The sequence below is a fragment of the Cydia splendana genome, chromosome Z (genome assembly GCF_910591565.1).
Source record: "Cydia splendana chromosome Z, ilCydSple1.2, whole genome shotgun sequence".
In the NCBI taxonomy this organism is placed as follows: domain Eukaryota; kingdom Metazoa; phylum Arthropoda; class Insecta; order Lepidoptera; family Tortricidae; genus Cydia; species Cydia splendana.
Window position 1 is genome coordinate 25,886,604 of NC_085987.1, and position 13,584 is coordinate 25,900,187.

Sequence of the window (13,584 nt, forward strand, 5' to 3'; positions counted from 1 at the left end):
CGGCTCTAAACCAGATAACGTGTCTTACCGACTGGACTCTTAGAGACTCCGGAATAAAGTATAGACCCAGTAAGTAGGTAGTCTGGGTACGTTAACTTGTGAGAATTACACAAAATGTTAGGGGACACTGCGCCTATTTCTTCCAGCCACAGTCTCATCCAAGCCGGCCTCGCCTACGATTGCTTTCGATCCACGATGTACTTATTCACTAAATTGGCTGGAAAACTATCCAATTAGCTTAAGTTAATTGGAAACATGACTTTTTCAGACGATTCTATCGCCGAAATTCTGCGGATCGGATGCGATTTCGAATGAGAAATCTCTTAAACCAGTTTAACGTCAGATTCGAACCTGGGATTACAATTTAAATTCTCAATTTCCTGTAATGCATCATTATAACGAGTCACTGTGATTTCATGGGTTGCAATAAGGCGTATATATATTTATTCTTTCTCTGAGTTCTATGACAGTAGGTGTAGCCCTAACGCTTGCGCGCCCGCTGACTCGCCACCAGGAGATAATAAACAGGTCTCAATGGAGACCTCTGACGTAGAGTACGGAACACATAATATAAAAATTTTACCTTCCAATAAAATTGTTATTATGTTTCCTTCTACGTCAGAGGTCTGAGTAATGCCTTCCTGGCAGGCTACTAGGCTACTTTTATGCCGACGGTACTTCTCCTCAACAATGTGTCATGGCGGCGAGTCGCGGAAAGCGAGTAACAGTTCGCAGGAAGGGGAAGCGGAACTACGTCACGGCGTGGGGCGGAGCGACTACATAGACGCTAGCGGCATCTATCGGACACCGGAGACGTTACTCTCTCAATGGAGACCTCTGACGTAGAAGGAAACATAATAACAATTTTATTGGAAGGTAAAATTTTTATATTTTGTATTTAAATACTTTTTATAAAGTATTTTTCACATCTCTGGAAATATCTATTTATCTTGCCTTAATTTCGCCACACAGTGATTTGACAGTTCAGATCAGATGGCAGTCGCTTTCGTAAAAACTAGTGCCAACGCCAATTCTTGGGATTAGTTGCCAAGCGGACCCCAGGCTCCCAAGAGCCATGGCAAAATGCCGGGATGCAGTGATTTGGCATTACTCGCCATAAAAAAACATGGGGTATATTTATAACAAAACGTTTCCGATGGTATATCGCCTATTTTTACTGGTTCCAAGGCCAGTAGCCATACAAATCTGCCCATTCTCCTTTGCTATTAAAGGACGTCACTGAGAAACAACAAATTTAACTTAATATTTTTTTCTGGACGATGTGGTTTATCTGTGACGATTTAAGTTTATTAACGGACAACTGTCGATTTTGTATGGCAAAAATGACCATTCTATAACAATGACTTAACTTAATGTCAAAGTTTCAATTTTCCGTAATTTCTGACACTGTTAAGGCTCCGTCACACAGGCGCGTTTTGCGGGCGGCGAGTGAGCGGGGCGCGCCGCTATTACATATAGAAACGCTCACGCCGCGCCCGGAAAACGCGCCTGTGTGACGGAACCTTGCCCGTTAAAGGTACAGACCCCGGTCTCCACAGTTTTGTTGAAATGTAGCTCCGATTTAAATCACCGTAGATACATACTGAATGAAGATAAGTCATATTTTGAATTTGCCTCCTAATATGTATGATATAATATGTATGAAGCGCATGAATTTTATGTATTTTTTTTATGCTGAGCTACAAACTCAGTTTCAGTAATATCGTTTAAAACTCCTCTTCGATTTTAAATACCCTAGCGATAATAAAAGCTTATGTTGAATGAAATTTTGCTAAAGTAAATAATTGATAGTCAATTTAGTAATGTAATAAACGATTTACTTATGTATATTATTGAAACTTTGATTTAATAGTTAACTCTGTTGTACCGCTCAATTATCGGTTTTAATCTAGACAAGGGGTACTTGCGAAAGGGAAGAGTCCTTTTACAAATATTTTCCGATTCCCTGTAATAATGAACTATTATTGTCGCTCGCGTTTTTCTATTTGCCGTCACCAATATGATATTTTGTACCTTGGGTTAATTAGCTGCAGTAATAGCTTAGATTCCAACTTACATACCAACGTTTATATACATCACATAACGTAAGTGAATATAGTGTTGAGTATGATACGAATGAATATCGTAGTAGGGTAGTGATGGTACAGATAGAGCGAGCGGCGGCGGGAGGGCGGTGTGGAAGCAGTAGGGCGGAAGTATGCGGCGCAACATAATCCTCTGTTCAGTAGCACTGACGCGGAGGCTTGGCTCGGGGCCGCGGCGCTCAGCTCCTCGAGCGAGAGCCTCAACGCGCCGGGCGGCTTCTTCACGCTGCCCTTAAGCTATGCGCGCGGACACAAACATCACAAGCGGACGAGGTGGACATTTGACGCTCGCTATGTGCACGTCGCATTCGTTCCTTCATTACATCGTGCGTGCGTCGGTTCCATCTTGTTCCTTTACACCACTCGTCTGGTACCCTCCTATAACGAGAGAGCTTATCACACAACGTCATATATTTCAAACAAGTTGTGACATCTGCTTAAAATATTTTGTACACCATCAAACCACCACCACAAATATTTATCGTCTATATGGATGCTGAACGATAGATTGATAATATTGATAAGTTTTTTGAAAAGATTAAATTTAATTATTATTGTCAAGATTCAGAGATACGTATTGTTCACGGCCGGATTTAATGAATCTATCATTTATTTATATCAATTACACACATTTATATCAACATCTCAATAACCAAGATGAAACCGGCGCTGCAAATTCTATACGTATGGGAATTTGTACGACAGTGACCTATTTGTCGCTGTAGTCTGTCGTCATCGCTCATTTCACGCAGAAAGTTTTGTGCACAGCTAGCGCACATGTATCATCTACAATAACCTACTGAAAAGGGTTAAACATTACGTTTTCTGACACAAAACATGTGCTTGTATTACCATACTCTATATGTCCGCCAGTCTATAGGTACATACATACCTAAACGACGCATACATGTCACACTCATATTGAATGGTATTAACGTAGCAGGCTTTGTTATTTTGTTTTGTTTGTAAATGACACGTTTTATATGTTCATGGATGCAGTTTAGTCTTAGCCGCTCTCAGTTGCTTATGTCACGGTACTCGCTAACGTAAGCGCGCACGTGGCGGCGTGGGCTGGTCCGTTACATATCGCTATTGAGGATTTTAGTCTCGGGAACTTGATACAGGACGATTCACTAAAGCTGGCAAATACACTGTATGGATTGGGCGCATCAAACCGCCGTTTCCTTTAAAGCTAAACATGGTCGGACAACACATGCAATGATTAATGTCCTTTGTTAAGTTATTTTTTTATCCCAGATTTTGTGAATTTGCCTGTACCTCATCATAATCATATACTTCTACCTATTTCATAAACTAAGCTTTTAGATGTTTGAAACATATTTAAATAAGTTAGTTAATGTTATTTGTATAGGTATTATATTGCACCGTGAGGGGAGGCCTGACACATGCAACAGTGTTGTTTTAGACAATTTAGACATAACACTGTTATATTTAATAAAAATAGGTACTTGAAAAGCCGTTGATAGACTGTATACTTATATAAAAATATGTCAGTAACTTTAAACAGTAATTAAAAGAGGTAAAGAATTCAACCATTGCTTCTTATTCTTTGCACTCTCCACAACAGAAGAAGTAATATAATTTTGACATGCTTTTTAGTGTTCCGTACAAAACTTTTCACAGAACACTTATGGGATCACTTCGGTTTTGCAAATGAGTTATTCAATAAGGCGACCACGACTGGGTTTCATATAACTTAGTTTCTTGATAAAGTATTTAGTACTAGCTTCTGCACGCGACTTCGTCTGCGTGTGAAATGATGATGTTTGACAAAAACTACCCTAAGTGTCTTTCCCCGGGCCTTCAATAACTGTCGCCATACCAAATTTCATCTAAAACGGTTTAGCATTTTAAACGTGAAAAGGTAACAGGCAGACAGTCACGTATTTATAATATTGGTAGGGACACTGTCTGTACTTTCACATAGAAAAAATTAACACTGTAATACCAGTTTACAAGCAGTTTTGTAAAAATGACGCTTAACTCGGGACTGAACAGTTTTAAACTAATATCTTGAATTAGAGTAAACTGACAGCTGTGGGCACCTTTTTCGTTAAATTTTAGCACAGTTACACAAGTTAATGTCTTAATCATATGTATTTTTACCATAAATACTCCTGAACCAAAAATAATATTTCCAACTGCTGTCAGTTTACTTTTCCTAATTCTGATATCATTATTAGTATAACTTTGCAGGCTACCTACTATATGCACTAAGTAGTAGTATAATAGGTAGCCTGGCAGCGTTTTAAATAAAACTTTGCTGACCCGTAGTAGACATGTAATATTGGGGTATTATTTGTAAAGTATGACATAATTGAAAGTTTGGTGATAATTGGATGTATTACAGGAAGTAACTTACGGTCTTTTTATCGTTTACGTCCATTTGTGTCTGTTAAAACCGTCCATCTGCAAAGCTTGTTATTATGATAAGTTTTATAATTTATGCTTTTTTCAATACCTTAACAGGTTTGTGTTTATGGAGCTTTTTAGTGATAATAATTAGTTAAATGTAGTATGAACTAAATAAATAGCCTTAAAGTTTTTGCATTCAAAACGCACGGTGTTAAGGTACAATTATTATGCTCGAAAATTATCATTTATTTGTTCGCGTGTATTTAAATATGTAAGTATTTCATATGTAATTTGTAGATTAATATACATAGTTTTACTGAACACCGATTTTTTTCAACTTATCAATTAGAGCGTATTACTAAATGGACATTAAATTGTACAATATGCTTAATGCTAGCTTGATATTGTATTATTATGTGTATATTATTGAACGTATCGTGTGTGCGGCAGCTCGTCGCCGGACTCGCTGAGCGAGCGCAGCGGCGGCGAGGCGCGTGGCGCGGCGTCGCCGGCCGCGCTGCACAAGCTGGCGGTGCCGCTGGCGCGCTGCGAGGTACCCGAGGTGCGCGACGCCGCCATCGCCGCCTGCGGCAACATCAACCCCGACGCACTCAAGTAAGCAACGTACATATGCGCACACTATTATACGCGTAGATAAATCTTTGCCGGTTTTAACGGCCGTTATTTACTCTATATTTATACTTGGAAATAAGTATAAACCTGTAATAACATAATAACTTATGAAACACGCAGGGACCTGATGGAGGAGCTAGTGCCTCTCCTGAGGGAGGCCGTTGACCGCAAGCAGGAGAACATGCGGCGGCGCCGGCGGCGCGACGCGCTGCGACTCAACCTCAACAAGATGCTGCTCCTCATCGCGCAGCGCAAGACCTTCGCTAACAGGTGAGCTTCTTCTATTCCATCAGAACACTACCTTGTTAGCTTGCGTAACAAGGTATGCACCTGTGTGTTAGGATGAGAAAATATAACAAAACCCCGTTATCAATGTTGCAGTTCATTGAAAATAAGGTTTGGCAAAAATACGTACCCTAAATTCGTCTTTGATTGTTTCACGAAAGCTGGCACGAATTCGTTGTATGAGTGATACCATCACACAACCTATACGTTCTTGGTTCGTTAGTGTTAGTGACATAATTAAAAAAAAACCCGTGAAATAACACGCTTACTGGGCAAGTGTGATGAAAATTACAGTTTACTCTATCTTATCTAAACCACATAAGGTTTATTACATGCATCTTAAAAATGAACGAAACCTATGGAAATGCAAATGTCGTGCAGAATTGCCTTACGATATCAAGCTAAGTACCTACCTGTTCAATACATAAAAGTACCGATTTCAGCCCATTCGCGCTAGAAGGAGGCAGCCTGCACTCGTCGCTGACCGAGTACCTGGACGGCGTGCGGCAGTGCCTGGAGGTGGAGGCGGAGAAGGATGCGCCGGCGGCCAGGGAGCAACGACTTACTTTCGCCGACTTCGTCACAGAACTCATCAAAAGTTTTCCACGTAAGGATATTTTGACAGTTGTAAGACTAGTTTGACAAGTGGTAGTAGTGTCATTTCAATTTGTCCACGCTTCGTAGGTATTCTAGCGCCATGATCAACAGTGATGCCTCATTGGCAATTTGCAAGGCGTTGTAAAGAGATTAGAAAATTCACCCAGTCATATAAAATTTACTGCTCTCTAACTACAAGCTTTAGTTTCACCTGTCCCATTGTCTGTCTGTGTGTCAGTCTGTAATATCACATCTTGCAAGTTAAATTTGACCCACTTCCCGGTTTCTGATTAAGCTGAAAATTTGCATACACATGTAAGTCGGACGACAATGCAATATTATGGTACCATCGAGCTTAACTGATAATCAGACATAGAAGTTTTTGTGGCAAAAACGAGTGTTTGAGAAATGAAACATCGATAAATCTGTTATCGATAAGTATAGGAGTGGACCTGGGTAATGTGGGTATGTCCTTAAACTACGTCCAAGACCACCGGTGGACGGGCAGCAGCGTCCCTCAAATTCGGTGTACTCGACTGCGATCGCCAACCCGCCTGCCAAGCGTGGCGATTTTGGCATTCACCCCCCATCATGCAGAGCACAATAAAACCACGGCCCCGAGGTTCCGGCGACCCCCGATGCTCTGGCTATGGTAGCGGTTAGGGCATTAGCGGGGTCAGGGGTCCTAAGAATCTCCGGCAAAGATCCGGCTACCCGCCCCGACGACGACTGGCCCTGGTAACACACAACATACGCACTATGAGGACTGACGAAAAGATCTGCGAGCTGGAAGAGGAACTGAGCAGGTTACACTGGGACATTGTAGGGTTAGGCGAAGTCCGTAGAGAGGGGGAGGACACGACAACCCTGAAGTCTGGTAACTTGCTCTACCACCGGGAGGGCGACCAACAGTCCCAAGGTGGTGTCGGGTTTCTCGTTCACAAGTCCCTCGTAAATAACATAATAACCATCGACAGTGTGTCGAGCAGGGTGGTATACTCAGAATATCCAAAAGATATTCGCTGAAGGTCATTCAGGTATACGCACCGACATCGTCACACTCCGATGATGAAGTAGAGGCTATGTATGAGGACGTAAGTAGGACCATACATACTTCTAAAACCTACTTTACTGTTGTTATGGGGGACTCCAACGCAAAGTTGGGCAAGAGAAGCGGTGATGAGTTGAGAGTGGGGCAATTTGGGTATGGGCAACGGAACCCTAGGGGTCAGAGGCTGGCCGACTTTCTGGAGAGAGAGGAACTCTTCATGATGAACTCTTTCTTCCAAAAGCCGCCTCACAGGAAATGGACCTGGATGAGTCCTGACGGTTCCAAGAGAAACGAGATAGACTTCATCATGACCGACAAGAAACGGATATTCAGTGATGTCTCTGTGATCAACAGGGTAAAGACCGGTAGTGATCACCGAATCGTAAGAGGCTCACTAAATATCAATATTAAACTTGAAAGGTCCAGCCTGATGAAGTCTTCGCTCCGACCTACTCGAGCCCATGTTCAAAACCCCCGAAAGCTCTCTAACCGCTTTGCTTGCCTAGAGAACTTGGCTTCAGTGGACGAAATCAACGACGGGCTAGTGGAAACTGTCCACACAGTAGGGTCTAAGTTTTATAGACCCCGACGTAAAGATAGACCTCAGAAATTGACCGAGCAAACCTTAAACCTCATGGCTGAACGACGCTCGCTACAGCTGCAGTCTCCCGATGACGCGAAGTCATAGGCAGCTCAATAGACGTATATCTAAGTCCTTGCGAAATGATCTGCGTCTCTTTAATACTAACCGTATTAACACTTTCGCAACCGGGCAAAAAACGGCGCACTACCCCAGAAACCGGTCGTCTATATCTGCGTACAAAACAACCCGCTGGGCGGGTTGTCCGGCATCTGAGTAAAGTTTACGAGTGCCCGAGAGTCGGGTACGCGGTGTCGAATGTGTTAAAGAGACTATTGAGCGAAACCATGGCTCCAAAGTGTCCATAGGACAAGTCTATTGGGCAAAGCCAGCTGACAAAGCTGAAACGGGAAGATGGCAGCATAGCGTCGAGCAAAGCAGAGGTTTTAGGCGAGATCGAGAGGTTCTATGGACAGTTATACACTTCGATCGCAAAGCCCGTTGACAGCTTGGTAGGAGATCCAAGAGCCAAGCTGTCCCGACATTATATTATATATTTTATATTTTTATATAATATGTATGCTAGTTTTAAGGGGCCGGTATATGACGTTTTCGATTTAGACCTCACTTTGTAACCATAATTTGTTCAATAAATGTTTAATAATTGCATTAAATTACACGTAAATTTGTTCACGAAGAAACCGTGTACCGACTCTTCATGCCATTGTATTTTTAATTTGCTGTTATTCTCTACAAATCGACACTAAAAGTATCAAAAAATCAAAATATGGAGTTCCGTTTGAGACAGAAGCAAAACAATTTTGTCTTTGACAGTAATTGAATTATTGTATGATTCTGAAAGCTAGATAATTCAGCTACCAATTTATTAGCGATTTATATTTTTACTCACAAAGACAACACAGAAATTCAATCTCAAATGTAAACTTTCGAACAATTTCCATACATTGACGAGATCACTCAAAATTCTTCTTCAAGTCAGATGCCCGTTGGGGCTACACCGGAGCACACGTGTACTTCTTCAAATGAAAATGACAGCTTGATTTTCTTGCTTTTGACAATTATATTGACATTAAATCATATACGCACACGAGAAAGTATACCAGTAGATAAATTGTATTTCAAAAAATAGGGTACATAAATATCAGCTCGCGTCTCATTTAAATTTGATTTGCTGTTATAATGGTTGAAAACCGCAGTAAACTATCTTAAAACAATACGATTACAGTCGAATTTAAGTATTATGTTCCTTCAAAACTCGCTTAAAATTAAAAAAGTTTAAAGACTCATCTTTACTGATTGGGATCAATTTTTATTATGCTGGTATCATTTTGCGTCAGTTTAAAAACGTATTTGACTTCTGTACGTCAATGAATTTTGATGACAATTGTAATCTTGTATTATATTATAGAACTTTTATCTTAAAATAATGCCTATTAACAGGAAGAGTTATGTAATTCGTATAAGTAATACCTGAAAGTCTTGTACCTAGATCTGTAATACCATGGATTGCGACGAATAAATGATAATGATTATGCGGTTCGTTCCGTCTATATGTATAATGCGTGTACGTGCTGTTCTCTGAAAATCTTCAAGAAAAAATAACGGCTAGACCAGCACTAAGTACTAGCGAGTTTTTGCGGCTTTGGAGACCGAGATGAAGCTTACAGGCCAATAGCGCTCTAGTTATTGTTATGTATACCTATGTATCGAATGTTTTATAAATTACCTATAAAAAGCAATGTTTTATTTCGATTAGGTCTACATTTTGTGCATATTGCATATCTGAAGTATTTTCGTACTAAACTTGAAACTTTCGTTGAAACTAAATAAAATAATTATTCCAAATGTACAGTCGCCTGCAATTTATGTTACACAACGAAGGCCGCAAAAATATCTGACACGATCTTATTTGTAGAACCATAAGACCATGTCACATATTTTTGCGGCCTTCGAAGAGTAGGTACCGTCATTATCACCAACTTTGCCCGCTTATTTTTTAAAACGAATTTCTCAAAAAATATCACATCATATGACTTTTTTTGCTCAGCACGTCCATTGTGATCAAACGCATCAGTTTATTTGAAAAAAAAAAATATTTTTTATCGTGTTTTTACTCATTTTTTTGCGTTTTAGAGGGCGGGCAAAGATATCCGGGGTTTTCGCCAACATTGCCCACGTCAATTTGGTATTCAAATACAGCTCGTATGATGATGATGTCTAAGGATCACTTAAAGGTTTTGGGCAATCCTACCATTCCCTGTTAATAACTTAGCGATAAGTGTAAAAACTTAAAAATAAATTTGCTGGGCAATGTTGCCTACCCGTTTTTGCCCATTTCCAAATAAGGCTCGCCTAAGCATTTTACAAAGGCTAGGGTTGTCACTTTTGAGAAAATCTGTTACAATAGTTTAATGGCCAAAAATATGATTTTTGTTGTGTTTTTCATTCGTTAACGGGATAAAACATCTAAATAAAGGATAATAAGACAAATTAAATACAGTATATATTTATAAACTTATTTTAGTGTACAAACATAACCTTCTTTTACTTGCGAAGTTGGGTAAATTAGATGAAAGTGACAACCCTAATCCGTTTTTGGTGGTGGCCAATGTTGGTATAGATGCCAAATTACCGGATTACTTTGCCCACCGCTAAAACTTTTGTGTATTTAGGCCTTTTTAGTTTAAATCTCAATAGACATAATCTATGCTTCATGTGTTATAACTCAAACCCGGAAATATTTGTCAAAGGGTTCTCAATTTTTTCTACTTGCATTCATTATTTATCAATTTTTTGCCCGCCGAAATATACCCTATATTAGACAACTCGCTCAAACTCTAAATTCCCAAGTCAAGTTATGCACAAGTTTGGTATATAGTTTTGTCAGAAATATAACCTATTTTCTACTAAAAATAGCAGGGTGGCCATAACTATTATAATTTTTTCTACATTAACGAATTTGTTTAAAATTGTCGTTTTGGGCAAAGTTTCCCTGGAGGCAAAGTTGGCGCTAATGACGTAACATATTATTGCAGGTGACTGTACATAAATGTTTCGGAGATTTTGAGATTATTTTTCAGGTTAGTTTACTAACAATCAAGTTATGCAGATACCGATTTCGTGAACGTATAAGTAGTAAGGTACCGCTATTGTTTAGCGATACCGATTATTTTTGAAGGCAAAACTATACCGTTGAAATATAAAGATATTAAAATTACAGCAGGGACAACTATTTTTTATAGGTGTACCTAAACCATCATTGGCCGAGCGTTAGCAAAGGTCTCCGTTTCAGCTTGGGCAAAAATGCTTTTTTATGTTCTCCTTTGCAGATCACATTTCTCAACTGATTCTCGTGAAAATTTGTAAGCAGGTTCGATAGAACTATTCTGTTTCGCTTTATCCGCCAAAATGGAATTGCCACCCTGCTGAAACTTTATTTATTTAAATTCCTATTGAATGGATTTTGCACCTTATGAAAAACCGTATAGAGTAGTAAATAACATTTTACATCTGACTTAATGACATCTTGTTTTATTCGCTTTAATTGTACAAAACGCGTATCTCGACAAAGCAATATTAGGTAGTAAAACAGTCAACAATAAAATTAATTAAATAGGTAAGTACGTCACGTGTGACATGAACAGACAAGGAAAGCAAGATTAAATGCATTGTTTCTCTTTCATCTTTCAATGGAACGCTTTTACCCTCAAAGGAGGCTGGTCAATACTAAACTAAAAGTCCAATCTTAAAAAAAACATGATGGGTCACTGACCTGTCCCAGTAAAGTGAGGTAGTGTGCGTGCAGTGCGCTTGTGTGTGAAATGGGGTAAATTGACAGAATCTGAAATTTTACCCACCGCTACTGTCGCCTTAAGGTATTTATGTATGGGCCATTAGTTGCCTGAAATAAAGAATTTCATTTCATTTCATTTCATTTTCATTTCATTATACCGAAGATATCCCGGACATCAGTCTGTACGAGATTAGGATGGCCCTGAAGCAGCTTAAGAACAACAAGGCGCCGGGCAAAGACGGAATCACTTCAGAGCTTCTGAGAGCGGGTGGAACACCGGTACTTAAAGTCCTCCAGAAGCTCTTTAATTCCGTCTTGTCCGAGGGCAAAACGCCTGAAACATGGAATAGAGGCGAGGTGGTGCTGTTTTTCAAAAAAGGTGATAACAACCTATTGAAGAACTACAGACCCATCACGCTTCTGAGCCATGTCTATTAGCTATTTTCAAGGGTCATCACGAACCGTCTCGAACACAGACTTGATGACTTCCAGCCTCCCGAACAAGCCGGTTTCCGAAAAGGCTATAGTACCATAGACCACATCCATACGCTGCGGCAAGTTATACAGAAGACCGAAGAGTATAACTTGCCATTATGCTTAGCGTTTGTGGACTATGAGAAAGCCTTCGATTCGGTGGAAACATGGGCGGTGCTTGAGTCTCTTCAGCGATGCCATATTGACTATCGGTACATCGAAGTGTTGAAGTATTTATATAGTAACGCCACCATGTCGGTCCGAGTACAGGAGCAGAACACGAAGGCGATTCCATTGCAAAGAGGCGTAAGGCAGGGAGACGTTATCTCTCCGAAACTGTTTACTACCGTAATGGAAGACGCCTTCAAACTCCTGGAATGGCAAGGACTTGGCATCAACATCAACGGCGAATACATCACTCACCTTCGGTTTGCCGACGATATCGTAGTCATAGCAAAGTCGATGGAGGAACTCAGCATGATGCTCGATGACCTCAACCGAGTTTCACAACGGGTGGGCTTGAAAATGAACATGGACAAGACGAAACTTATGTCAAATGCCAATGTTGTGCCCATCCCAGTCTCTGTTGGGAACTCGGTACTCGAAGTTGTTGACTCGTACATCTACCTAGGACAAGTAGTCCAATTAGGTAGGTCCAACTTCGATAAAGAGGTCAACCGCCGAATCCAACTCGGTTGGGCAGCGTTCGGGAAACGACGTAATGTCTTTTCGTCCGACATACCTCAGTGCCTCAAGACGAAAGTCTTTAATCAATGTGTGTTACCAGTGATGACTTACGGCTCCGAAACGTGGTCTTTCACTATCGGCCTCATCTCAAAACTCAAAGTCGCTCAACGAGCTATGGAGAGGGCTATGCTCGGAGTTTCTCTGCGTGATCGAATCAGAAATGAGGAGATCCGTAGACGAACTAAAGTCACCGACATAGCCCACCGGATTAGCAAGCTGAAGTGGCAATGGGCAGGCCATATTGCACGCAGAGAAGATGGCCGATGGGGTCGAAAAGTGCTCGAGTGGAAACCACGGACTAGCAAGCGCAGCGTAGGATGTCCACCCACAAGATGGACAGACGACCTTGTTAAGGCCGCCGGAAGTCGCTGGATGCGGGTCGCTTCCAACCGGTACGAATGGAGGTCCAAGGGGGAGGCCTATGTTCAGCAGTGGACGTCTTATGGCTGAGATGATGATGATGAAGTTATAGGTAGAATTAATATTTAAAATATGTAACTTCTACTTGCTGTTGGTAAGTTACCGAGAAATTACAAATATGCAAATAAATTACTAAGCGGTACATAACTTCTTCATTACATATATTTAGTACTTATAAAATAAAACGTAAATTGTAGTAAACAGTGTCAAAAGAATAGAAAACTATCAGAAAACATCAGAAATATATCAAAAGAGGAGAAGATATCGATCGTGTTCTGTATTTCGGGGTAGCTAACTTCTTATAAAATGTAATAAATATCTAAGTATAACGTTAAGGTAACATCGATAACAGACATGTCGATATTTTATTTTGTCAATCGTTTTATTTTGCCACAAAAACTTCTATGTCTGCTGATAATGGACACAGGAGGTGGCCATAGGATCTCTGTGATAAAACAACGCAATCTAATTGTGTTTAATATTAAGCATAAATTTTATGTTG

General features: G+C 40.3%; 1 protein-coding gene across 1 annotated transcript in view; it reads left to right on the forward strand.

The window, feature by feature from the left end:
- LOC134804693 (protein furry) overlaps window positions 1–13,584 on the forward strand; it is a 124,422-nt gene that overhangs the window by 16,132 nt on the left and 94,706 nt on the right. The window contains exons 15-18 of the mRNA XM_063777815.1: window positions 2,250–2,378; window positions 4,932–5,096; window positions 5,235–5,384; window positions 5,843–6,006. Coding sequence (XP_063633885.1) covers window positions 2,250–2,378; window positions 4,932–5,096; window positions 5,235–5,384; window positions 5,843–6,006 — 608 coding nt within the window. The remainder of the gene's footprint in view (window positions 1–2,249; window positions 2,379–4,931; window positions 5,097–5,234; window positions 5,385–5,842; window positions 6,007–13,584) is intronic.